Consider the following 27,894-nt stretch of genomic DNA (forward strand, 5'->3'; position numbering starts at 1 on the left):
CCCGGGAAATTCTCTGAGGGCAAGGGTTAGTCTTCCTTATTTCTGAACCGCAGCCCCAGTGCCAGCATTCCGTGAATGTTTGTTGGATAAGTGGATGAATGCCATGCTTCTTGGATGCAAAGCCTTAATTAGATTTCTCGTTTCGCGATTCAAAGGAAGCAAGCAATTGAATATTATAAACCAGTGATAAAAATAAAGGAAAATGCAGGCACTCTGGCCAGCTCCTCACTCGTCAGGAAGCAGCTGAGCATTAGCCTAAGTGATACCTTGTGTAAATTAGGTAATTGCTTTGATGCATTTCTGTTAGAAGCAGATGACTTTTCCCTCCGTCTCACCTGCATACTTTGCTTATTTTTAAAAAAGCCTTCATTTTTGAAGCAAGCAACTCCTGTTCCACATACTTTCAACTTTTTTTTTTTTTTTGCGGCTTATTTGCCTTCCCTCATTAGGTAAGTGTCTTAGTCTGTTGCTATAAGTACACTGGGTGGGTTAAACAACAGAATTTTATTTCTCACAGTTCTGGAGCCTGGAAAGTCCAAGATCAAGGTGCCAGCAGATTTGGTGAGGGCCCATCTCCTGGTTCAAAGACAACTGTTTTCTCACCGTGTCCTCACATAGTGGAAGAAAGGGGCTGAGAGCTCTCTGGGGTCTCTCTTATAAGGGGCACTAATCCCATTCGTAAGGGCTCTATCTTCATGGCCTTATCACCTCTCAAAGGCCCCACCTCCTAATACCATCATCTCAGGGGTTAGGATTTCAACATAAGAATTTTAAGGGGAACATAAGCATTCGTACCACAACAGAAAGATATCTTTTAAAAGTCCTTTCCATCCCATTTTTCATTCTTTTGTAGGCAGAGCACCATGCCGAACCACACCCCTCTCCTGTCAGTGTAGTTTCCCTTCTTCCTTCCAGTTCTGTTTTAAGATGCAGTTTCTATAGCAGTAGCCTTTTCATACTTATTCCTGTGTTGCTAAAGTAACATGTGACCAGAAATAACACGATGGGCCCACTTTTGATTTTACTCATGGGACTCAGTGCCTCAGATCTGGTGCAGAGATTTTCTGATTAAAGATAAACATTTAAAACTTAAAACGAAAGTTAAAAAAATTGAAATGAGAAATTTTGGCCTTAAATCTTATCAGGAGGATTGGGGTTGGGTCTCTTGCCTCCTCTTGGTCTCTGTTGCTTCTGTCATACTGTTCTGTTTCCCTTCATGGGAGGAGTTCTGATTCTGTCTCTGAGTTTCTTCCACCAGAATGTTGATATTATTACCTGTGGTTTATAGTGACTGTTGAGTCTCTTCATCCCTGGTTAGGTGGAATTTACTGACATTTTAGGGGTGGTCCTCCAGGGTCACTGTTGAAGAACTCAGGGGCCTCTGAGAGAAAGGTCCTGCTTTCCAGGCTCTGCTGTTGCCAGGGACCAGGGTAGCAGGACCTCACGTTTTACTGCCTCAGTACTTATTTGACTCAGTAGCCCATTAGCTTGTTCTGCAAATAGTTGCCACACATGAATTCTGTCATTTGCCTGGAGCATCACTGCCAGGCTTGGGAACTGAGGAGAGTGAGAGTTGAATTGGAGGCTGCAAATAATGTTTGGATAGGAGGCTGGGGACAGGCCACGGCTGGAGGATGCGGTAGGTGTAGTCAGGGATGTGATTCCCACAGACAGCACTTCCCAACTTTTGTGCCTCCAGTGAGTGGGTTCAAATAGAGTGAGGGTTCAATGAGGGTCCAACAGAGACCTCTGGGCCCTTGGGCAGCTTTGTTTCTTTCTTTAAGTAGGCTACACTAGAAATCTCAGTTTCTATAAATGCTACAACTAGAAAAATTTTGCAACACTGTCAGGGCTCCTGAAATCTCATTGCCACAGGGCACAATCTACTTCAGCCTTAAAGGGTGTTTTTTAACCCCGGGCTGATTTTGACCCTCAGGACAAAAAGTCTGGAGAAACTGGATTGTCCTGGCTCGGGGTGGGGAGTGCACATTCAGTGGGTGGAGGCCTGAGAGGCTGCTAAACACCTTACAGTGCCCAGGACAGCCCCCGACAATAAAACATTACCCAGCCCAAGGTGTCAACAGCGCCAAGACTAGGAAACCCTGACCTAAATCAGCCACTCCCCCCAGCATGTATGCTTGTCATCCATATTACAATGAAACAGGATTGCTCTCGGCCTGGTCATCTGCTGACACAAAAGGCTTAAGATACTTGATATCTGCAGGGAAAGAATATTTTCTATTTTCACTCTACAGATTTAGTAGTATGTGTGTGTGTGTGTGTGTGTGTGTGTGTGCGTGTGTGTACTTTTTTTTTCCAGTAAGCGTGTCCTGGCTGAGTAAAGATTTTGTTTATAAACAGAAATTGCAGACGCAAATCTAGAGAACATTTATGGGAAAGGGACTAGTTTACCTGATCTGGTTGCTTTGCCTAATTTTTTGTTACTAGTTTTGGTGGCTTGTCTGTGGTGAAAGTATAATATATTCATTTACTTTCCGATAAGAGGGTCTCTGGCAATCACAGTGTTTTGGTGACTTCTTAAATAATTCTTTATGATAGGTTTCCATTTTACAGTCAATTTTCAACGTGGTAACGATCAAGTATTTTTCTGTAAGGAGCACTTTCTCGCCATTATTTTATAGTTTTTCCCACCTGCTGGTGATTGAAGTTGATTCATTTCACATAAGGCCTGATCCAGGCTCACAGGAACATCGTGCGTGGTTAAGTCAGCTGTCGGGGCAGAATTCTTGTGCTTTTGTTTCAGTCCCTGGTGGTGAGAGCTGATGGGTGTCTTCAGTACAGGAGGATGAGAGCCTTGGGAGGGAAAGGTAGACTAAGTTCATGGATACCTCGGAATCAGTTGTTCTTTGACATATTTTTAGTTTTCCTATGTAGGAGCGGAAAAACGTTTCTTCCGTCTTCTTAGGGTCCCTGGCTGAGCCTGAAAATTAAATCGAAAAGGCAGACTTTCACCACCCTCGTTCCACCTGACCCTGCAGGCAGCAATTTGAGAGGCTGACTTTGGTAAGAAATTCTATCTCCTGCGGCTTTTATTAAGAAGCCCAGGATCTCTTAACAGCAGCTTCTGGACCAAGCAAGGAGTACTAGATGATAGAATCCCACCTTTGTCACCAAAACTGTAGGGGAGAAAAATAATTTTTTTCCTCTACCCTCCTAGGTTCTTCTGGGGCCCTGTAAAATTAGCCTGAAAAAAGATTGATTTAACAAGAGAAAAATCAAACAGAAGTTTACTAACGTGTGCATCACACTTAACACACCTACTCAGGGATGAGCAACTCCAAGGGGTGGCTTGAACTTGGGGTCTATATACTAACTTAGCAAGGGGGGGAGGGGAGAAAAGGCCCTTATGGAAAAGCAAATGACTCTTTGGAAGGATAAATAGGCCCTTAGGAGAATAGATGATGTGGTAGTTTGTGGCAGTGTCTGTCTGGGTGTGGTGCTGGCTTCCTGTCCCCTGCCCCCTCTCCCGGGGAGGGGACTTACAACACTTGAGTCCTTTTGGGAGGCTCTGCTTTTAGGCACATAAGGGCTCTCAGGAATCAAATGCCTCAGCTCGTAATAATTCTTATGTCAGTGTGGCCTGCTTTGGGGTGGCATATCGTGATCCCCTCTATGTACCTTTAATGGAAAATGTCTATCTACATGGAGCGTGCCTGAGGAACTCATAAAGTAAGAAGGAAGCCAGAACCACATGTAGCTGGGACTCATCATAAGTCATTTTTAAAGAAGTTTCGGGGCCTCTGTAGTAAAAGTGTTGCCGAACGTTAGTCATCAGAGCGATCCTCTCTAAGGATGTTTGCACTGAGGGAAGGAGAGAACTATGGTGTATGCCGCTTACACTGTATCTATTCGGTGAGGATTTAGTGCTTTATACATTGTAATGCGTGACAGGATTATAAGGATGTGTTATCTTAACCTAACCAGTTTGTAGGTCTGGGGTGGTTTGGGAGATTCATTCACCCGGTTAAGATAAACAAGCCTCCTACTGCGCACCCTACCCCGCCCCCCACCGCAGCCCTCAGCCTGAAGCTGCCCATGTGAGTGGCAGCCCAATCACCCAATCACAAGTCACTGCTTGCATCTGCCTTTGTGACTCTGGATTGGAGGCTCTTGTAAGAAACTTCCCTTTGTCTGAGTTTTTCTCCTCGTGGGGGCAGTTCCTCAGGTGCTCTGCAGGGGCTGCTTACTACTTTGAAATGGTCTCCTAGGTCCTCCAACGTGAATTTTATGAATGCCGTATGGCCTGTATTTCAATCTAAATGACAGTTTGCCTTGGTCTTTTCTAGATGTGGTAATAGACAAATGGGATGGGACAGATGGGAACTCTGTCCCCTGTGCTCAAAGAACCGTCCTGTGTTTTGTATCTGGGGGATCCCAAAACAAATGAAGTTAATTTCTCCCTTTAAGCAAATCCTTGTTTTGTTAGGAGGCAAAACAAACCTATTATAAAATATATAACACATGAAAGATTTAAAGCACAGCCTGGTTGGAGGAGGCTGAACTGGGTTTTAGTTTTTGCTTGGCCATAGCCAGTTATGTGACCTTTGCCAGGTCACAAGTGCTCTGGCCCAGGTCTATCTCTCCGCTCCATCTGTAACTAAGGATATAGGATTCTTTGAAGTTCTCTGCAGAGTTACTCTTCCATGTTTACATTTAAGGGAGACAGTGATCAGTAGCAGGTTTTCCAGGGAAAGCCTCTCAGGAGGAATGCTTAAGGGAGATGGAGGGTGTGAGTTGGCCGAGGACGAGGCACTGCGAGGCAGGGGATGTGCATGAACGAAGGTAGGAAGGTAGGAATAAACAAAGACGTGGAGAAGACCAATTGGGAGCTGGCAGGGGGGCTATGAGAAAGGGTGGGATGGGAGGTGAAGACGTAAGAAAACAGGCAGTGGTAGGAGAATCGAGGCAGTGCACTGATTTGAAGGCCGTTCTGTCTATGGGCAAGTGGAGATTTAAGACTGAAGAAGGCTTGGGGGCCAATTACCCTCTCATGGTCTTATTCTGTTTAGGAGACTGTTTTGGAAACTCTTGAGAATCATTGAGAACTCAGCAAGGCTGTCTGAAGCCTGCCTACAATTTCAGAGTGAAGTGAATTCCCTGTGCATCCTGTGTAAATGCACGCCCACCCTCATGACTTCTTCACTCAGCTCTATTTTCCTTCATAGCACATAGCACACTACCTAAAATTATGTATTTATTTGTTAGTCTTTTTTGCCATTTTAAAAAATGGGAGTATAGTTGATTTACAATGTTTTAGGTATACAGCAAATTGATTCAGTTATATAAATATATATATGTATAATTTTCCATTATGGTTTATTACAAGATATTGAATATAGTTCCCTGTGCTATACAGTAGGTCCTTGTTGTTTATCTATTTTATTAGTAGCTTGTATCCCAAACTCCTAATTTATCCCTCCCTCACCTTTCCCCTTTGGTAACCATAAGTTTGTTTTCTATGTCTGTGAGTCTGTTTCTGTAGTAAGTTCATTTGTATTATTTTTGTACATTCCACATATAAGTGATATCATGTGATGTTTGTCTTTCTCTGTCCTACTTGCTTCGCTTAGCATGATAATCTCTAGGTTCATCCATGTTGCTGCAAATGGCATTATTTCATTCTTTTTTATGGCTGAGTAATATTCCTTTGTATACATGTACCACATCTTCTTTATCCATTTATCTGCTGACAGACATTCAGGTTGCTTCCATGTCTTGGCTAGTATAAATAGTGCTGCTATGAACATTGGGGTGCATGTATCTTTTTGAATTAGAGTTTTCATCTTTTCTGGATATATGCCCAGGAGTGGGATTGCCAGATCATATGATAAGTCTAATTTTAGTTTTTTAAGGAACCTCCATACTGTTCTCCATAGTGGCTGCACCAATTTACATTCCCACCAGCAATGTAGGAGGGTTCCTTTTTCTCTACACTCTCTCCAGCATTTATTATTTGTAGACTTTTGGATGTTGGCCATTCTGACCAGTGTGAGGTGATACCTCATTGTAGTTTTGCATTTCTCTAATACTTAGTGATGTTGAACATCTCTTCATGTGCCTGTTGGCCATCTGTATGTCTTCTTTGGAGAAATGTCTATTTAGATCTTATTAGTTTTTTAAAAAATCTGCCTTTCTTGCTAAAAAGAAGGAACTTGATCTGTCTTTCCACCATTGTATGCCCAGCTTCTGGAACAGTGGCTGGCACATACTAGGTTCTCAGTAAAAATTTGCCAAGGGAATGAACATATAATGGAGAAAATGACTTTGTTAATTCAGATTTACCCTTCCACTTTAGAAAAGCAAGTATTTATTATTAAGGGTATTTTAATGTTAATTACGTGTATTATAATTCATTCATTAATTCTTTCAACAAATATTTACTGAACCTTAAAGCAGTAAAAACAGATTTTATTCAAGACTATTGCAATAGGAGGAAAGAGACATTAGTACAGGACTGGGTTCAGTTCCAAATATGGGCATGGGCAAGTGGGAATTTGTAGCCAAGGAGTAGGGTGGGGGTCAGTGGATAGAAAATTACTAAGAGGCAACACCAAGGATAAGGGGAATTCTGGCTAAACGAACCTAGCAGGATTCTTGCTGAAGGCAGGCCAGGGTGATCACACATCACCTGGGGGATGGTGGAGAATGAGAAACTTGACTAGATATCGAGGGTAATCAGGTATTGAGCATGGCTAAACTCAGCAGGATTCTTGTTAAAATTGCACTACATAGAGATGAACATAGAAACCCAAAAGTCAAGCCTAGCTGAAGAAGAGTTCAGAGAGCCTGAGTAGAGTTTGGTTAATGAGAGAATCTTTGCCAGGTGACAATCTCTGTTTTGGTTCCTGGGGATATAGCAGTGAGCAGGACAGGTAGAGACCCACACTGCCTTCACTGAGCTCACACTGAGACCAACAGCTGTCAGACAACTAAATACAAGACTGTTTAGCTGCAATTGTGGAAAATGCCACCATAGAGATTGTGGTTGGACAACTAAACACACAGTGGCTGCACCACAGTTGTGCAAAGTGCTATCGTGGCAAAATACAAGTGCTAACAGGGGACCTTGATCTGTTAGATGGAGGGGGATGGGTCGGGGGTGCTTCTCAGGAAATGATGCTGCAACTGAATGTGAAGGTGGATTTGCTTGTTAAGTAAAGTGGTGGGGAGGGAAAGGAGTCATCTAGGCATCGAGGACAGAATTTGCAAATCTGGAAGGAACAAAAAGGGCCAGTTGGGGCTAGTATGCAGAGACCAATGTTGGGGGGAGAGGGTGCATGAGGAGGATGTCAGAGAGGTGTCACAGGCCCCGAGGCCTGTTCAGGGATTTGGGATGTTACCTGAAGAGCAACTGACACATACACACTACTATATATAAAATGGATAACTACTAAGGACCTACAGGGAACTCTACTCAATACTATGTAATGGCCTATATGGGAAAAGAATCTAAAAAAGAGTGGATACATGTATTTGTATGACAGATTCACTTTGCTGTACACCTGAAAGTAACACAAAATTGTAAATCAATTCTACCCCAATAAAAATTAAAAAAAAAAAAAGCAATTGAAGCCAGTGCAAGGTTTTTGCAAAGTGAGGGAGTGTTAGGAATATAGGGTCCTTCATTCCTCTAGCATCATCATCACAAGAGATTTCTCACACAGCATGCTAAAATCATCTTGTATATCCAGAGTCATGAAGGAGCTCAAAGAACCCTTTTTTTTTTTTTTTTTTTTTTTGCAGTACGCGGGCCTCTCACTGTTGTGGCCTCTCCCGTTGCGGAGCACAGGCTCTGGACGCGCAGGCTCAGCGGCCATGGCTCACAGGCCCAGCTGCTCCGCGCCATGTGGGATCTTCCCAGACCGGGGCACGAACCCGTGTCCCCTGCATCGGCAGGCGGACTCTCAACCACTGCGCCACCAGGGAAGCCCTCAAAGAACCCTTTTTTGACTTCATTTCTATTTCTTTTTACTGTATTTTGATCTCTCAAACGGACTGTGAACTCCCAGGGGCAGGGGACTTATTTATTCTTTGTATCTTCAAAGCATCACAAAGAGTGCTAGCTGTGCATAAGTGCTTTGTCAATGCAGGAAGGGTGAGGAAAGTGGATAAACAGTTTCTTTCTGGGGGGTTACACAATTTGCCTGGCTTTCCAACAGAAGTGATGGCTCTGGTCCAGGCTAACAACATTAAAAGAAGTGACCTAAATTGTATTTTAGCCTATTGAGAGCAGTAAGTTTTAGGTCACTTTATTTATTTATTTATTTATTTATTAGGCTGCATTGGGTCTTCGTTGCTGCGCATGGACTTTCTCTGGTTGTGGCAAGCAGGGGCTACTCTTCGTTTTGGTGTGCAGGCTTCTCATTGCGGTGGCTTCTCTTGTTGCCAAGAACGGGCTCTAGGCGGCACAAGCTTCAGTAGTTGCGACGCGTGGGCTCTAGGGTGCAGGGGCTTCAGTAGTTGTGGCGCGCGGGCTCAGTAGTTGTGGCGCACGGGCTTTGTTGCTCCGTGGCATGTGGGATCTTCCCGGACCAGGGATCGAACCCATGTCCCCTGCATTGGCAGGCGGATTCTTAACCACTGCGCCACAAGGGAAGTCCCTAGGTGACTTTTTAGATATCAGTCTGGATTACAGATTAATGACATTAATTGCTAGCTTGAAAGTTTTGGCACCTGCACCTTCCTTAGTCTTTTATTATTACATTTAATCAATGTATAGAATACAGTATAATCTTCCAAGGGGTATAAAAATAGTGGGCTTCCAGCAATGATCATTCAGATTTTAATTATACTCACAACATTTTAATGCATGAGATTATACTAAGCACATATGAAAAGGGTGGATTTGTGAGAGGGTGATAATCCTAAAGTTTGTTTCTCCTTCTGATCCCATTTTCATGAGGCATTTATTCAAAAGTGAAATCTCTTTCTGTTCAATATTTCCTTGAAATATTTCCTCATCTCCTTTCAGCTTCTTTGATCCAGTTTCAAGAACAAATCTTAACCTCATGAAACTGCTAATTCTAGAGATTTTAGTACTAATCCTGACGCGAAAAGAGGGTTTTTGTGATGTATATTCCCTACTACCTCTGACACAGACCAATCTTTTTTTTTCTTCTCCTTCTCTGATAAATGCTTAGATCCGCCTACTGGGAAATCATTACAGTGGGAGGAAGACACAGAAATGTGGCTTTTCATATTCTATTCTATCAGCTGAGGGTTCTATACGGAATTGTTTATTTTGGATGAAGTATGGTAGATGAACATTATTTTACTTCCCTCTCCCTGGGATTCTTTCATAGAAGACATATCAAGCATTTCAGTCACATGTAGAAGGAAGAAATTAAACAAAGGCTCTACAGGGTGACTTTCAGTGGGGCGAGTCAGTCCTTTTTTCCTCATTTGGTTTTAAAATGCTTGGCTCAGCCAGAGTCCTCTTCTCTATAGCAGGGGGTTCCTTAATCCAAAAAGTCAGCTAAGTGATACGGACAAACTTCACATTTTAACTTAAGCATATATATGTAATTCTTTACCTAAACTTAAAAATTTGGAGTTAAGATCTTTGCTTTTAATGGGTCCTCTGATTGGAATTGGATGTCACCTTTCTCAAAATGCATCACACACAATTTCTAGTTTTGGTTTCTGTAAGGTAAGAACTTAGGCAATTGTGATGCTTCTGGGCAGGATACTTTTTTTTTTTTTTAACATCTTTATTGGAGTATAATTGCTTTACAATGTTGTGTTAGTTTCTGCTGTATAACAAAGTGAATCAGCTATATGTATACATATATCCCCATATCCCCTCCCTCTTGCGTCTTTCTCCCACCCTCCCTATCCCACCCCTCTAGGTGGTCACAAAGCACCGAGCTGATCTCCCTGTGCTATACAGCTGCTTCCCACTAGCTATCTATTTTACGTTTGGTAGTGTATATATGTCCATGCTACTCTCTCACTTTGTCACAGCTTAACCCTTCCCCGTCCCCATATCCTCAAGTCCATTCTCTAGTAGGTCTGTGTCTTTATTCCTGTCTTACCCCTAAGTTCTTCATGACCTTTTTTTTTTTCCCCTTAGATTCCATATATATGTGTTAGCATATGGTATTTGTTTTTCTCTTTCTGACTTACTTCACTCTGTATGACAGACTCTAGGTCCATCCACCTCATTACAAATAGCTCAATTTCGTTTCTTTTTATGGCTGAGTAATATTCCATTGTATATATGTGCCACATCTTCTTTATCCATTCATCCGATGATGGGCATTTAGGTTGCTTCCATGTCCTGGCTATTGTAAATAGAGCTGCAATGAACATTTTGGTACATGACTCTTTTTGAATTATGGTTTTCTCAGGGTATATGCCCAGTAGTGGGATTGCTGGGTCATATGGTAGTTCTATTTTTAGTTTTTTAAGGAACCTCCATACTGTTTTCCATAGTGGCTGTATCAATTTACATTCCCACCAGCAGTGTAAGAGTGTTCCCTTTTCTCCACACCCTCTCCAGCGTTTATTGTTTCTAGATTTTTTGATGATGGCCATTCTGACCGGTGTCAGATGATATCTCATTGTAGTTTTAATTTGTATTTCTCTAATGATTAATGATGTTGAGCATTCTTTCATGTGTTTGTTGGCAATCTGTATATCTTCTTTGGAGAAATGTCTATTTGGGTCTTCTGCCCATTTTTGGATTGGGTTGTTTGTTTTTTTGTTATTGAGCTGCATGAGCTGCTTGTAAATTTTGGAGGTTAATCTTTTTTCAGTTACTTCATTTGCAAATATTTTCTCCCATTCTGAGGGTTGTCTTTTGCTCTTGTTTATGGTTTCCTTTGCAGTGCAAAAGCTTTGAAGTTTCATTAGGTCCCATTTGTTTAGTTTTGTTTTTATTTCCGTTTCTCTAGGAGGGGGGTCAAAAAGGATCTTGCTGTGATTTATGTCATAGAATGTTCTACCTATGTTTTCCTCTAAGAGTTTGATAGTTTCTGGCCTTACATTTAGATCTTTAATCCATTTTGAGCTTATTTTTGTGTATGGTGTTAAGGAGTGATCTAATCTCATACTTTACATATACCTGTCCAGTTTTCCCAGCACCACTTATTGAAGAGGCTGTCTTTTCTCCACTGTATATTCTTGCCTCCTTTATCAAAGATAAGGTGACCATATGTGCGTGGGTTCATCTCTGGGCTTTCTATCCTCTTCCATTGATCTATATTTCTGTTTTTGTGCCAGTACCATACTGTCTTGATTACTGTAGCTTTGTAGTATAGTTTGAAGTCAGGGAGCCTGATTCCTCCAGCTCCACTTTTTGTTCTCAAGATTGCTTTGGCTATTCGGGGTCTTTTGTGTTTCCATACAAATTGTGAAATTTTTTGTTCTAGTTCTGTGAAAAATGCCAGTGGTTGTTTGATAGGGATTTCATTGAATCTGTAGATTGCTTTGGGCAGTAGAGTTATTTTCACAATGTCGATTCTTCCAATCCAAGAACATGGTATATCTCTCCATCTATTTGTATCATCTTTAATTTCTTTCATCAGTGTCTTATAATTTTCTGCATACAGGTCTTTTGTCTCCTTAGGTAGGTTTATTCCTAGTTATTTTATTCTTTTTGTTGCAGTGGTAAATGGGAGTGTTTTCTTAATTTCATTTTCAGATTTTTCATCATTAGTGTATAGGAATGCCAGAAATTTCTGTGCATTAATTTTGTATCCTACCACTTTACCAAATTCATTGTTTAGCTCTAGTAGTTTTCTGGTAGCATCTTTGGGATTCTCTGTGTATAGTATCATGTCATCTTGGGCAGGATACTTTTGATTGCTACCGTTTCCTGCCTTAATTCTTTTATGGTTTTCTTGCTCGCTCACAAGTTGAAAGAATTCCAAAGCATTCAGCCTGTTTTTCATAGAAAACAACTCTTTCATTTCACCCTCATATCTTCCTAGTTTGTACCATACTAAATTCAATTACCAAAATTAGACTAACAAATTCAGTTGACTCTTGGTCATGCTAGAACCAATGCTAGTTAGGAGCAGAAGTATGCCAGCACAGGAGGGATGAACCTGCTAGCTGCAGGCATTTAGTGTGCCCTGGGCATCAGGTAGAAAGTTTTGCAGAGGAAATAGAGGGCCCTATTTAATAATTAGAGGGTTAATCCAGCAGTCTATTTTATGTCTGTTAGCAGAGCTTACTTTTTACTTGTTGTGTGTGTTGGACAATTTTTAACAGGTTATGTATTTGTAAATTCTCTTGGTTGCAGGAAAATGTCAAATATCCCTTAAAGCTTAGAAAACTTTTAAACCTGGAAGGGACTCTAGAGATTACTCAGCTATCTTAAAGCTGAGGAAATAGCAGATATGTCATATGACTTAGCCCAGTACAGGTGATCTGAGAATCCTATCAGTTAGATAATAGAATCATTGAGGCTCAGAATGACCTAGTGACATTTCAGAACTTTGCAGTTAGTAAGTAGTGGACTTATGACTTGGAACCCAGTCCTCTGACCCTAAATCCTGTGCTCTTTCTACCCTTCGTGGGCTCCAGGAGTTCGTGGTCTTGTTGGGATGATAAGCACATAAAAGGGAACTGAAATCCAATGTGATATGCGTGGTGACGGACATTGGTAGAAGGTGTGGGGGGCATATAAAAGAGGCAACAAGTAAGCCTTTCCAGAGAAAGTGACCTGGCCTTGAGTCCTGACAGGCGTTTGTCCGGTAAAGAAGGTGAGGAAGAGCATTTCAAGCAAGAAACAATAGCATGAACAAAGGCGAGGGAGGTGAATCAGGGGGGTGTGAACCTCTGGAATGGGAGGGTTGGGAGGTGATATTGGAGAAGTCAGCAAGGTTTAGGGCCTGGCAGATCTTGTCTGCCATGGTAAAGGGTTCATCAGAGGAGGTGCTGTAGAATTTCCAGCACTAAGGGTGGTATATTAGCATGTTTTTTTTTTTTTTGGCCGAGCTGTGCGGCATGTAGGATCTTAGTTCCCTGACCAGGGATCGAACCCACGCCCCCAGCAGTGGAAGCACAGAGTCTTAACCACTGGACCGCCAGGGAAGTCCGTAGATTTGCATTTTAGATCCAGTACTCTCGTGGCTGAATAGAGGATGGAATTGGTCGAGAGGAGAATGGAGACTCTCCTGTGTTAACTAAGAGAGGACAAGACAAACGGAGAGAAAGTGGTGTATTTGCGATTTAGTCAGTAAATCCAGCAGTGCGTGATTGGGTAGCAGGGGAGGGAAAGGGAACAGTCTGAGGTATTCCCCAGTTTATGGCTATACCCACTGCCGGTGCAACTGGGTGGATGGAGCTGTCGGCAGGAAGCACAAGGTTGAGAGGTGGGATGGGAGCCACGATGAGCTAATTTAGGGCCTGTTGATTTGAATCTCTTATCTGAGTGGAGGTGTTCAGTAGGTAGAAGAATATATGAGTCTAGTGCTTAGGAGCTAGAAGACTGAGCTGGAGAAAAACATTCGGGAGTCCTTAGTATACACATGGTGGCCAAACCCTGTAGAACGGTTGAAAGAACCAAGAAGAATAAAAGACAAGAAGATGGCAGGAGATGGAACTTGGGAGATTGCTGTGCAGTATTTAAGGGATGGGCAGCGGAAAAAGTTGTAGCAAGAGATGAGGAATGGCTCTAGAAGTAGGCAGAGCATCAGTAAAATCATGGAAGCTAAGAAAGGAGAGGGCTGCCCAGGGATAAACTCCATGTACCTATGCTCACCTCATCCATGACAGAGGAGGCCAGAATATACAATGGAGCAAAGACAGCCTCTTCAGTAAGTGGTGCTGGGAAAACTGGACCGCTACATGTAAAAGAACTCCCTAACACCATACACAAAAATAAACTCAAAATGGATTAGAGACCTAAATGTAAGGCCAGACACTATAAAACTCTTAGAGGAAAACATAGGCAGAACACTCGTTGATATAAATTGCAGTAAGATCTTTTTTGACCCACATCCTAGAGTAATGAAAATAAAACCAAAAATAAACAAAGAGGGCCTAATTAAACTTAAAAGCTTTTGCACAGCAAAGGAAACCTTAAATAAGATGAAAAGACAACCCTCAGAATGGAGGAAAATATTTGCAAACGAAGCAACTGACAAAGGATTCATGTCCAGAATATACAAGCAGCTTATGCAGCTCAATATCAAAAAAACAAACAACCCAATCAAAAAATGGGCGGAAGATCTAAATAGACATTTCTCCAAAGAAGACATACAGATGGCCAACAAACACATGAAAGGATGCTCAACATCACTAATCATTAGAGAAATGCAAATCAAAACTACAATGAGGTACCACCTCACGCCGATCAGAATGGCCATCATCAAAAAATCTTGGGACTTCCCTGGTGGTGCAGTGGTTAAGAATCCGCCTGCCAATGCAGGGGACACAGGTTTGCGCCCTGGTCTGGGAAGCTCCCACATGCCATGGAGCACCAAAGCCCGTGCGCCACAACTATTGAGCCTGCGCTCTAGAGCCTGTGAGCCACAACTACTGAGCCTGTGTGCCACAACTACTGAAGCCCGTGTGCCTAGAGCCCGTGCTCTGCAACAAGAGAAGCCATCACCATAAGAAGCACGTGTACCGCAACGAAGAGCCCCCGCTCACCGCAACTAGAGAAAGCCCACACACAGCAACAAAGACCCAACACAGCCAAAAAAAGAAAAAAATCTACAAACGATAAATGCTGGAGATGGTGTGGAGAAAAGGGAACCCTCTTAGCACTGGGATGTAAATTGATACAGCCACTATGGAAAACAGTATGGAGTTTCCTTAAAAAATTAAAGATAGAACTACCATATGACACAGCATTCCCACTACTGGGCATATACCCAGGGAAAACCATAATTCAAAAAGACACATGCACCTCAGTGTTCATAACAGCACTATTTACAATAGCCAGGACATGGAAGCAACCTAAATGTCCATCAACAGAGTAATAAAGAATATGTGGTATATTTACAATGGACTGTTACTCAGCCATGAAAAGGAACGAAACTGCGTCATTTGTAGAGACGTGGATGGACCCAGAGAGTGTCATACAGAGTGAAGTCAGTCAGAAAGAGAAAAACAAATATCGTATATTAATGCATATGTGTGGAATCTAGAAAAATGGTATAGATGACCTTATTTGCAAAGCAGAAATAGAGACGCAAGTGTAGAGAACAAATGTATGGATACCAAGGGGGAAAGGGGTGGGTTGGGAGGAAATGGGAGACTGGGATTGACATGTATACACTATTGATACTAGGTATAAATTAGGCAACTGAGGGGAACATGTTGTATAGCACAAGGAGCTCTACTTCATGCACTGTAGTGTCCTAAATGAGAGGGAAATCCCAACGGGAGGGGATATATGTATATGTATGGCTGATTCATTTTGCTGTGCAGTAAAAGCTAACACAACATTGTAAAGCAACTATACTCCAGTAAAAATTGATTTAAAAAAAAATGGAGAGGTCTGAGAGCTGACCGCCAGATCTAGAACAGACGATTGCATTTAGCAACGGAACGGTCACAGGGAACTGTCAATTTTGGTGGAATGGTAGGGACAACAGCCTGTGTAAGAGAGAACAATGAATCTGTTCCCTCTACCCAAAGGTGGGGTCTGCAACGGCTCAGCCCCTTGAATTGGTAGAGTGAGCTCATGCAGTACTGGGGGCGATGACAGAGGTCATCTGCAGCCAGGTCCCTCTGAGCAGACTAGCCGATGGTCTCAGTGAAGAGGGTGAAGGGAAAGAGCCATTCCCCACCCCCCCATAACCTTTTATTTTCTGTAGGGCAGAAGTTGAAGACGCATGGAAACATCCCACTGCAACCTTTTACTCCATTTGGGACAATGATTGACAACTTTCTCCCTCCCCAGTCTGTTTATAGACACACATTTATTGAAAGAACGAGCAAACAAGCTTAATTTCTCAAACTGAAGGACTTCTGACAAACTTTAGACACGGCGTATTTATCAAAGAAAAAGAAACTTTCAACAGAGAACCTTTAAATCCTGCATAATCCTCCTTCCTCATTACACATTGGCAGACTGTCTTCTGGATGGAGAATATAGGCTGTGATTGTCTCCACTTCTTTACCCATTTACTCCCAGCACAGTGGGGAAGCTCATTGTTGGGCAGGGTCCACAGAGTCTGGACTCATTCAGGGACACTTCCTGAGGCTCTCCACCAACACCTGCGATTTTCCTTGTTACCTGGTGACAACAACCTGAGTTATAGTTGTGGGCCCTGGGGAGGAAATGAACACAGGACTGGCATTGTAAAAATCTACCTGTTAGTTGACAGCAAATATAATACGAAGCAAGAGGAATAGGCTTACATTTCAGTAGAATAAAGATTAGAAAAAGTTGTACTTTAGAAGATTACTTAAAAGGGCAGTGGACTGTCTTTGGATAAAATATCTTTCTTTTTCCAGAGGAAATAATAAAGATACTACTTTATTTTTTAATATTAAGCACTGAAAAAAAGGGGTAAACTAGGAAAACTTACCATTTAAAATCTGAGAACACATTTTTCAAGGAAGTTAGTTAGTGGGACCTTCCCTCATTCTCATCCCTGATTCACAGTACCTTGGAAATAGGGTAGGTGTGGCTGTCCAGATGTAGAAAATGGAAAAGATAACAGATGGTTCCTGTCTAGCTGTGGTTTTATAGAAAAATCTCCTAAGGAACCAACGTGAGAGGGAGAACAGTGTTCTCGTTTCCCACCTCTAGAACTTATGGTCCTTGGATCTAGGGACCTGGGTTTAAGTCCCAGTTCTGCTATTTTCTGGGCTTGTGGACATAAACTCTCTGAGTCTCAAGTTTCTTGGTAGCCAAAAGGGGATAATAATCTCTGCCTCTAGGGTTATTCTGAAGATTTAATGAGATGTTATATGCAAAACAACCAACAGACTCTGCAATTAAATATTCGGTTCCCTCCTCGTCCAGAATGAAGATTTGAAGTGGGAAGGAGGTTCAGTGACCTCTTTCCTGTGGAAATGAACTCATCCTGGACTTTCCTTTTCTCTGGGTTGAAAGGACTGACCTGGCTGGGTAGTGCTGTCCAGCTGGTACCGACCCTGAGGGAAGATGGGGTGGGCTGGGGTTGGCCGGAGCTAAGAATGTCCTTTCCTGGCAACTACTGTGCTTTTGCTGCCAGAAAGAGATAGGTTGTGTTCAAGAAAGTGCTGAGGTCAAAGCTATCAGTACAGGTCCAGATGGCTCATGAGGGTGCCACGGTGTGTGGCCAAGAGGTAGTGTGGGGAGCACAGGCATGAAACAGTGTCTGTCAAGGGCATCAGCAGCTGGCCTGGGTGACAGTCTCAATCTCCCAGCAAGTCAGAGCCTCTTAAAGGGCCTTCAGGCAGAACGAACAGTCTGCGGGCCTGGTTATTGGCATCCAGAGGAACTCTGAGAATGAGTTCCTGCCTAGCCAGACCTGAGACATTCTGACTCTATTCTTCCCCACTTTACCTTTTAAGGCCTGTTAAGGCCAATGCTACGTGGTCATCCTGAGCTGGGTAATTCACAAGTGCTTTCTGCTGAGTTATGTTGGGGCAACTGAGAACCTCATAGAGAGTCATGAAAATAATTCACACAGAAGAAAAATAGCCCCTGATTGCTAAGTGGAGCCAACAGCTGGAACTCCCCTTCAGATTTTCAGCAGGTGCTGTGGGCATTGTGAGATCTGTGCTATGACCCATGAAGCAGAGCTACGAGAGAGAACATCTCTGCAAACAGAAGCTGTAGCGTGGATCCTCAGAAGGACAATCCAGTACGGGGTGAAGAGGCAGCCTAGCATAGCAGTAAAGGGCATGGGCTTGTGGATGAGGCTGACCCAGGATCGTTCTACCACAAACTGGAGTGACTTACTTGACCTCTTTCAGTTTTCTCATCTTTAAAAGTCAATGAACGTGCACAAAAAATTCTCTGGAAGGATACACGTTTTAGGAGAAGACTGCACAGATGAAGACCAAGATGGGAGAGACAGTTTTTACTTCATATCTTTATACATTTTCATTTTTGAATCATGTGGATATGCATCCTATTAAAAAGAATAAATGACAAAAATAAAAGACAAGTGATGATAGTTTATACCTTGCAGGATAACACAAGCCTGATAGATAGTACTCAGCTAATTTGCAGTGTTTATTATTATTAATATTAATACAGGGATGCTGGCTGGGTCATCTGCCAGTGTTTTTTACCTTTAAATACCCAGCAGTCTCTTATCATGTATCCAGATTGATGCCCTACATGCACTGGCCTTACATTATGTTTATAATCAATGGTATAAATTTAGCCCCTTAAAAGTAGTCATGTACGGACTTCCCTGGCGGTCCAGTGGTTAAGACTCCATGCTCCCAATGCAGGGGACCCGGGTTTGATCCCTGGTCAGGGAACTAGATCCGCATGCGGCAACTAAAGGTCCAGAAACTAAAAGATCCCACAACTAAAAGATCCGGCACGTGGCAGTGAAGAATGAATGAATAAATAAATAAATAAATATTTTTTAAAAAGCAGTCTTGTAAATGGGTAAAATGAGTAAATGAGTGCCACTTGCAAATTGACTGTAATTTTTTTTTTTTTTTTTACTTTTCACACATTTTAGAGAATTACATTATTGACAATGGCACATAGCACTGTATAATGAACACCTATATACCCTTTATCTTTAGTCACCAGCTGTTAACATTTTGGTCATACTTATGTTTTCTTTCATATACACACACATACACATGCATACATATATATATTTTTTTCTGGACTATTTGAAAGTTAGTTGCAGATGTGACACTTTTATCTCTAAATACTTCAGCATGTGTCTGCTGAGAACCGGACATTCCCCTACATAACCACAGTACAATGATCAAACCCAGGAAATTTAACCATTACATAAAAGTATTATCTAAGGTACAATCCATATGCAAATGTTCCCAAGTGTCCCTCCCAGTAAATGTTCTTTACAGCTGTTTACTTTCTGATCCAGAATTCTGTTGAGGATCTTCCACTGCATTTGGTCGTCTCCTTTAGTCTAGAACATTTAAGTAGGGCTTGTTTTGCCTTTCATGACACAGTTTTGAAGAGCCTAGGTCAGTTTCTACCCTACCCTCCCTGCCCCAATGTCCTTCAGTTTGTATCTGTTTTTTGATAATTAGACTCAGGTTAATTGTTTTTGGCAGGAATACTACAACAGGTGATGTTCCAATGCCACCTTTTATAAATGTTTTTTTATCCTTCTCTTTTAAATGTGTGAAGCCAGGAGTCATTTTAAAAAATTCTAATATTCTTATTTTCAAATATCCAGCAGGTCAATTATTGATAAGTGACTCTTCAAGTCATGATGCAGGCTGTGGGCTATTTGTACAGATCACTTGATTTAAGGGCCACCTACCTGGGATCTTCTCATTCATCGATCAGTGGGATCCTGCAGTGAGTTTCTATTCTGTCTCAACAAGAAATAGGCTTCAGGTTATTCATGTTCTATAAATGCCCTCTTGACAACTTTTGATCCTTTGCAGCCTCCTGAGGGACACTGAGTGGATCCGGGGTAGGAGATGTTGGCCTCAAGGCATGAGCCAGCAATATTCTGAGGGTCCCGGGAATGGCGCCTCATTGTGGGAGGACTTGATTAAGTTAAACTATCACAGCGCTCAGAGTTCCGACACGGTGAGCTCGGCAGTGTGCACCAGGGCAGATAAGCTACAGGGGACTAAAAGCTTGGACTTGGTGCCTCATACAATTTCAGATAAATCAAAATATGCTTCAGGACAAGGGAAAAAGTTCTTGAGACCCATTATTTCCGTTTCTGCTGAGGAAAAGACATGACTGAAGACACAAAGTAATGTTGCAATATGGCATGAAAGATTGTTCCTCTAAGATTTTATCTTTGGGTAAAATGGATGGTGCAGTAAAGCTTTCACGGCAAAGGATTTTGTCAGCTAAAAGCGAGAGTGAAAAACGCAAAATTACCGCAGTTTACCAGCATCCCCTGCTAGGGTCTCTTAGCACAAGTAATCCCTGGGAATCCTTATCTGAGCTCATCTCAGAGAAGTGGCTTTTTCATAGCCCAGATTACAGTTCAATTTCTCAGAAGTGTTTTTTGCAGAGAAGATCTCAGTTTGAAACAAAATTGATGAAGTCCTCAAATGATACTAATAAAGAATAAAAATTATCACGGGCTCTTCTGTGTCAGTAATTTTTTTCTACTTGTCTTTATTTAGAACTCTTTTTTTTTTTTTTCGGTACGCGGGTCTCTCACTGTTGTGGCCTCTCCCGTTGCAGAGCACAGGCTCCGGAGGCGCAGGCTCAGCGGCCATGGCTCACGGGCCCAGCCGCTCCGCGGAATGTGGGATCTTCCCGGACCGGGGCACGAACCCGTGTCCCCTGCATCGGCAGGCGGACTCTCAACCACTGCGCCACCAGGGAAGCCCTATTTAGAACTCTTTGATGAGATATTTTCTAATCAAGAAAATAATCAAGGTGATAATCAAGGTTATTGGGATTTTATTTATTTTTTAGCTACTTAAAATATTTTAACAGATTATAGCTTAAAAGAACAATTTTTAAGTGATTCATATTTCTGTGGTACTAAAACTATAAAGTAAGTTTAAAGTACTAGAGTCCATGGATTTGATACCATATCTGTTTTAAACATTGTAATTGCCTCTCTTTTATCAGTGATTTGTAACATATTACCTATTAACTGTTGAGGATTACTTACTGGCTTCTTTCTTATCACCCAACTAAATCCTACCTATTACTTTAGGAATCCAAGTGGAAGAATGGGCTCAGCTGTGTGACTTTAAGAATGCTATGTTGGGCTTCCCTGGTGGCACAGTGGTCAAGAATCTGCCTGTCAATGCAGGGGACACGGGTTTAAGCCCTGGTCTGGGAAGATCCCACATGCCACATCTCACGTGGAGCAACTAAGCCCGTGAGCCACAACTACTGAGCCCACGTGCCACAACTACTGAAGCCTGCACGCCTAGAGCCTGGGATCTGCAACAAGAGAAGCCACCGCAATAGGAAGCCTACGCAAAACAACGAAGAGTAGCCCCTGCTCGCCGCAACTAGAGAAAGCCCCCACGCAGCAACGAAGGCCCAATGCGGCCAAAAATAAATAATAAAATAAAATAAATAAATTTATATATATATATATATATATGAATGCTATGTCACTTCTCTTAGCTTTAGTTCCATCACTTATAAAATGGGAGAAATTATGGTGCTTACTTTTTAGGATAACTGAGAGGACTGCATGAGAAAATGCACATTGCAAGCCTTCAATAAATAGTAGTTACTGTCTGTCATGGTCTAACCCAGAGCCCACCTTTTTCCATGAAAACATCTCCTGATCCCTCCAGCCCACAACTTAAGCATACAGTAATGCTTTGGGTTATTTGTCTTAAATCGTGCCCCACCTATTTCACAGATGGCAGTGTGGTCTCCCAGGCAGACAACCAGCCTTGAGGGTTATTCATTGCACTCCACCAGCGCCCTGCTCCACCGTAACCACGGGGTAGCTTGGCAAGCTCTCGCAGTCCAATGATTGCTCCTGGAGCCGGGGTCACAAACACCATGTCAGTACAGCCAGGGTGGGGGGACGGTCACAGACGGCGGGAGGAAGGTGCTGCGGAGCTCGGCGGGCGGCCCCAGGGTCAAGTCTCGTGGTCCAGGGCCAGCAGAGTCATCCTATTCCATGTGACCTCTGCTGACGGGGCGTTCGCGCCACCGCACAGCCACCTTGGCGCGCCGCACGGTCAAGAAGCGGCTGTAGCAGGCTCCGCGCGTGGCCGCGACTGCCCGGGGTGCCCAGGCCCTTGCTGCCCCGCCCACCCCAGGCCCGGCCTAGGCCCCGCCCCTCCAAGGCCCCGCCCCACAAAGACTCCTCCCCGCGAGGACCCCGCCCCGCCAAGGCCCCGCCCCCGAGGCGGCCGGAGAGGGGCGGGCCGCGCCCCCACGTGCTCCTACGTAGGGACGTCCCGCCGAGCGGGCAGAACGCTGGCAGAGCACCTACCTGCAGGCGCCTCTCGCGGCGGCCGGCGGCAGGCATGGCTACGGCGGCGGCGGCGGCGGCGGCGGCGGCTCGTGGGGCTGGTTCAAGGGCGGTGGCGGCCCTGCGGAGCGGCTGCCGGACTGCGGCTCGGGGGCGGTCGCGCGCGGGCCCCGCACGGTCCTTATGCACAGCACCTGGGACCGCCCCGGACATGAAGCGCTACCTTTGGGAGCGCTACCGGGAGGCGAAGAGGAGCACGGCAGGTGAGTGAGGCTGCGCCCTCTCGCACCCTCAGTACGTGGGGAGGCCCCTCCCCGCCGGGCTGGGGCGCCAGGTCCCGTCCCATATGGCCATCGGGGAAGCCGGCACCCTCGGACCCGCGTGGGTCCGCTGCTGACCTCCAGAGCCCCCCCATCGTGACCCGCGGTTGTCCCCAACCACGGGCGACATCGCCTCTGCAGTACGATTTCCGGGAAACGCGGAAAAATGCGCCTCCAGAAACTTTACAACTCTTGCTTTTCTCCTGTCGGGAAAGCCGTTTTATAAATTCCTGGGATTTTTAGCCAGAAATCTGCATCGGAAGCGCTTTGGGCTCTCCTGGGGGTTCCACGGACATCACTTGGGAGACGGTCACCCCCAGGCACCGTTCGGTATTGTTATTAATAAACAACAATAATAGTAACCGCCGGAGTCCGGCAGGCGGCGGGTTACCGTGGATTCCGCTGCTGGGCAGGTGGCAGTGTCCTGAGGCTGATTTATTTTCCTTCTTTGTTTTAGGGGATGGGGTAGGATTTGCTGCTCTTGAAATTGGAGGGGTTCGGTTGGGAGTGTTCTGAGTTATCTACTAACCTCAGCGAGGAGGTGATTCCAGGGAGTGACCACTTAGTGGTCAGATGAACATAAAATGGGCTTGGTTTGATTGTTGGTTAGGGAAACAGGGAGGGACGCAAAGAGGACCCAGTAAATACTAATGTCAGACACATAAATTGTCTCCCTGAATTCTTCCCCATACCTAGGAAGGAAGTGCCACATGCCCATCTTAGAGATGAGACAGGCCAGACTCAAGTTTAAGAAGCCTGGCCAAGGTCACACTTTGACCTCGGGTCTGTCTCAGCCCCTACCCCATCGTCCTGTTTCCTGCCCTGCCTTGTAGTAGCAGCTGACCGTTTGGGAACTGGTGTAAAGGGCCAGTGATAGTCCATTGGTGCTGCTTTTTTCAGGGAAGATTTAGAATAGAAATTTTTATACTGATATATTTTTTGGGGGGGTGGTGGTGGTAGAGGTGGCGTGGAGAGATAGGGAGAGAATATTTGGTGGAGAGAACACTTGGTAGAATCACATTTTACAGACAAGGTTTGCTGCTGCAGGTTGTGAGACTCACAGAGCTCCAGTTTACTCATCTGTAAAATGGGAATGGATGCTGGTGATACCAACATCATAGGGTTGTGGCGAGGAATGAGCGAGTCCATCCATGAAAGGTGTTTAGAACAGTGCCTGGCAAAGGAGACAGTTGAAGGGTTGGGTGTTAAAGATCAGCTTCAGGCCAGAGTTGGCCTTTGGTGTGGGATAATCCCAGGGGGATTTTGGAGTAGGACAGCTTGAGGGAGCTTTTGAGATTTGTTAGCTCTGTGACTTTGGTGGCAAGTTACTCTTCTCTGACCTGAGTTTTCCAACTGTAATGTGAGGATAAAGTGAGGATTTTTAGCGTGGGCTCAGCATCCAGCAGATGCTCAGGAGATAGTAGCTATTGCGGCTGGTTATTAAATAAAGACACGCTTAGTCACGGTGGAGGTGAGTTAGCACTAGGGTCTAGGTCTCCTTTAGCTCAGGGCAGTGCCACATGTGGTGCTGAGCAAGCCACCTAGTCTCTTTAGTCTTCTTTCTGTAGTGAAGCCACTGAACTAAATAATATGTGAGCCTTTTCAAGTGTTACAGGTCTGAGAATCAGTATGCCGGGGTGCCCCATCCTGTCTCCACGCCCCCAGCCCATGCCCACGTAGTCCCTGTTTCACCCCTGAGAACTCAGGGACTTTTTTCCTTCACCCTATCTGGGGCTGCACCACCCCTACCCTCCTTTAGCTGAAGTCTGTACACATGCCCAACTTGCATTCATTCACCAAGCATTTATTAAGCACGTACCAGCGGGCTTAAAAGCTGTTGATTCACAGATGGACACATGTGAGAGGGAGGGGCCCACAGTGGCTGAGCGCCTGCCCGGGCCAAGCAAGAGGGGCCCGAGTTGCACGGATGGGGAGGCTGGTAAACAGATAAGAGACAGTCCAGCTTGGGGAAGATAAATAACGGTCCCAGGGGATGCAGGAAATGCTTGACACTGTGTTCGTAGGAGTGAGGGCTCAGAAGTACTGATGCTCATAAAAAAATACACAGGTTCTTTTCGGTTTACTAGAGGACAAAAGAATTTTGTTTTCTCCCTTCCTGATTATTGCTTTCTGGTGTTTGATCTCTTGCCTTAATCTAAACAATCCCTTCAGGTGTTTTCTCTTTGAAGAGGTTCCCAGAATGAAGCCTGCTCAGGAAAGAGATGATTTTTACTCTTTGTTTTACCCTTTCTCTCCCACCCTCTTTTTATGTTTATTTTTCAAAATTAAAAAAATTTTTTTTAAATAAACTGTATTTTTTAGATCAGTTTTAGATTTACAGGAAAATTGCATGTTTCTCTAAACCCCATATGCAGTTTTTCCTCTCTCATGACTATGGGACTGTGATATTGAGATTTATAATCAGAAATACTGCAGAGAGCTCCTAAAACCCTTGGAATTTCCCAAGTACAGTACAGAGATGATAAAGGTGTCTTTTGTTATTTTAATTAGGTGACTTTCGGAATACCTCAGGGCAACCACAGGGTGGGGCCTGGGTGCCGGGGAACCCAGCCCTGTGATGAGAGAGTTGGCACTTTGTGTCTTCTGACCCGCACCCCTCAGGGAGGGGAGAGGGGCTGGAGATTGAATTGATTGCCGATGGCCAATGATTTAGTCTTCCCCTGTGTAATGAAGATTCCGTAAATGCCTCCATACAAACCCAGAAGGATGGGGTTCTGAGGGCTTCTGTGTTGGTGAACACATGGAGATTGATTTGGAGAGAGTGGTACACCCAGAGAGGGCATGGAAATTCCTTGCCCTGTCCATGTACTGTGCCCTCTGCATCTCTTCCATCTGGCTCTTCCTGAGTTGTATCCTTTTATAGTAAACCAGTGATCTAGAAAGTAAAATGTTTCCCCGAGTTCTGTGAGCCACTCTCGTAAATTAATTGACCCCGTGGAGGGGGGTCAGTGGAACCTCCAGTCTGTAGCCGGTCTGTCAGAGGCACAGGTGACCAGCTGGACTTGGAACTGAAGTTGGGCAGGGGGCAGTCTTGTGGGACTGAGCCTGTAGCCTGTAGGATCTGATGTTCTCCCCAGGAGGTGTCAGAAGTGAGTTGTGTTGTAGGACACCCTGCTGTGTCGAAGCATTGGTGGCCTGGGGAAAACACTCACGTCGGAATTGGGTGCTGAACCCTTTAGGTACATTTGTCCCAGTTAACCAATATTGATACATTGTTGGTATGTATCAGTATTAACCAAAGTCCATATTTAATTCAGAATTCCTTAGTGTTCAACCTAGTGTCCTTTTCTACTCCAAGGTCCCGTCCAGAATAGCACACTGCATTTAGTTATCATGTCTCCTTGGGCTTCTCTTGGCTGTGACAGTGTTCTTAGAGTTTCCCTCTTTACCATGACCTTGACAGTTTTTTCCTTTTTTAAAACAATTCTTTCTTTGATTTTTAAATTTTATTTCTTTATTTTTGGCTGCATTGGGTCTTTGTTGCTGCATGTGGGCTTTCTGTAGTTGCGGCGAGCGGGGGCTACTCTTCGTTGCATTGCGCAGGCTTCTCATCGCGGTGGCTTCTCGTTGCAGAGCACAGCCTCTGGGTGCTCGGGCTTCAGTAGTTGTGGCACGCAGGCTCAGTAGTTGTGGCTCGAAGGCTCTAGAACGCAGCCTCAGTAGTTGTGGTGCACGGGCTTAGTTGCTCTGTGGCATGTGGACCCTGGACCAGGGCCCAAACCCATGTCCCCTGCATTGGCAGGCAGATTCTCAACCACTGCACCACCAGGGAAGCCCACCTTGACAGTTTTGAGGTGTACTGCTCACAAACTACGTAGAATATCCCTCACTTGGAATTTGTTCCTTTTTTTTTTAACTTGAGATTTCATGTAATATTTATGTATCTGGTGATAGCATCCAGGGATTCCTGATAGAAGCAAATGCAAACTCTTCCTGGATGAATAGACCTTCAACGTAGCCCCAAAGGAAGAGCAAAGAAATTGGTAGACCTGTGAGTAAATCTAAACATACATTGACAGTATAGAAATCAGTCCGAAAGAGAGCAGGAGAGGAGGTAAAAGAAACTGAGAAAAAGCAGGAAATATCATGAAGGATGATGGTGGAAATAATTCCAAATATATCAGTGATCATGATAAACTCAGATTAAAAGATCGTCAGATCAGATATAAGAAACACAGTCTAGCTAGGTGCTGTTTAAAGAGATACACCCCAAAACAAAGATATAGAAAAGGTTGAAGTTAACAGAATGGGAGAAGGCGTCTCGGGCAAATGCAAACCAAAGAAAACCAGCAAGTATGAGTATCAGACAAGTACCGAAATGGCATTGAAAGGAAATAATGTTTACTATGGGAAGAGTTGCAAATTACAGTCCACGGACCAAATCTAGCCTCTAGTTAGGTTTTATCGGAACACAGCCACGCTCATTCGTTTCCATGTATATATTTTTTGGCTCCTTTTGTGCTATGATGTCAGAGTTGAGCAGGTGCACCAGAGACTGTACGGCTCGCACAGCCCACAGTGTTTACTAACTGGGCCTTCCTAGAGGATGTATGTTGACTCCTGAACTTAAGCTGTGCTTATATATCAGTCAACATGGATGAGTCTCAAAAGCAAGACTGAGTGGAGAAAAGAAAGTTGCAGACATATGCTAATTATAAAAGATTTGAAAACACAAAACATGCTGTAGATCACTTGTAGGGATACACATGCATGTGGTCAAAGTCTAAAGAAATGCAGGAAGAATGTTATACACCCAAATCAGGGTAGTGGTTACCCCCTCTGCAGGAGGAGAATGCAGGTGACATCTTAGAGGGTTTAGTTCCTAAGCTGCATGGTGGGGCTGTGGGTGTTGTTTGTATTATATTTATACCTTTCTGTGTATCTTAGAACAGTAGCCTGACACATTCTTTAGAAACCTTTTGTTTAGGTGTGTGATATTGATGATCCATGGCTATAGGAAAAAATAGCAAAAGGGCTTAAGGGAGAAACATGCCACATAATAATTTTCACGTAGGAGAGAAGTTCCTAAAATGGAGAATCAGAGGGGCTGCTAGATCCAGTCCTCTGCTTGGAGAAGGAATCCCTTTTCCATAGCCCTTGCTAGTGGCCACCTGGCATCTGCTTGAGTTTGCCATGTGATCACAAGACTGCCAGTTTTTATTTTGGATGGCCTGAGTCACAGAGTAGGTAATTCCAAGAAGATGGTGACGGTGTGTCATCCCAGCTCTCCCCTTTGACTTCATTATTTTTGGAAGCTCGCTTTTACATTGACTTGTGTTTGTTGATATCCCTTGTTGGTACTTGGTCCTGACCACAGGAGGCCACATGTGGTTCTACTGGTTCAAAGTGGAGGGAAGCAGTGCATTGCATATGGAAGGCACTGATGTTTATTCTTCTCTATTTCCTCTATGCTTTGATGAAAAATTGTGATAGTTTTGCCTAGTATTTGATCTTTTGATATGACTAAATTTTCTAAGATTTTCCCTTGAAACAAATGTACTTTTCTTTTGAACAGTTGTTTGTTTTTTATTAAAATGACTTAAGATTAG

General features: G+C 43.9%; 1 protein-coding gene and 1 pseudogene across 5 annotated transcripts in view; both read left to right on the plus strand.

Annotated features, from left to right (window-relative positions):
* The window catches only part of LOC307193941 (putative tetratricopeptide repeat protein 41), an 80,135-nt pseudogene extending 59,893 nt beyond the window's left edge, over nt 1–20,242 (plus strand). Inside the window, exons 13-16 of the transcript XR_013831771.1 lie at nt 156–280; nt 19,314–19,438; nt 19,528–19,810; nt 19,842–20,242. The product of XR_013831771.1 is annotated as a putative tetratricopeptide repeat protein 41 (transcript). The remainder of the gene's footprint in view (nt 1–155; nt 281–19,313; nt 19,439–19,527; nt 19,811–19,841) is intronic.
* A 1,817-nt stretch (nt 20,243–22,059) lies between these two features.
* The window catches only part of NT5DC3 (5'-nucleotidase domain containing 3), a gene marked incomplete at its 5' end in the record, with an annotated part of 79,407 nt that continues 73,572 nt past the window's right edge, over nt 22,060–27,894 (plus strand). For all 4 annotated transcript variants that reach the window (XR_013830367.1, XR_013830368.1, XR_013830369.1 and 1 more), the window contains one exon: nt 22,060–22,267. Coding sequence is in view for 1 of the 4 variants with exons in the window: in XM_079935844.1 (XP_079791970.1) it covers nt 22,060–22,267 (208 nt within the window). The remainder of the gene's footprint in view (nt 22,268–27,894) is intronic.

The sequence above is a fragment of the Stenella coeruleoalba genome, assembly GCF_951394435.1.
Source record: "Stenella coeruleoalba genome assembly, chromosome: 11".
NCBI lineage: Eukaryota > Metazoa > Chordata > Mammalia > Artiodactyla > Delphinidae > Stenella > Stenella coeruleoalba.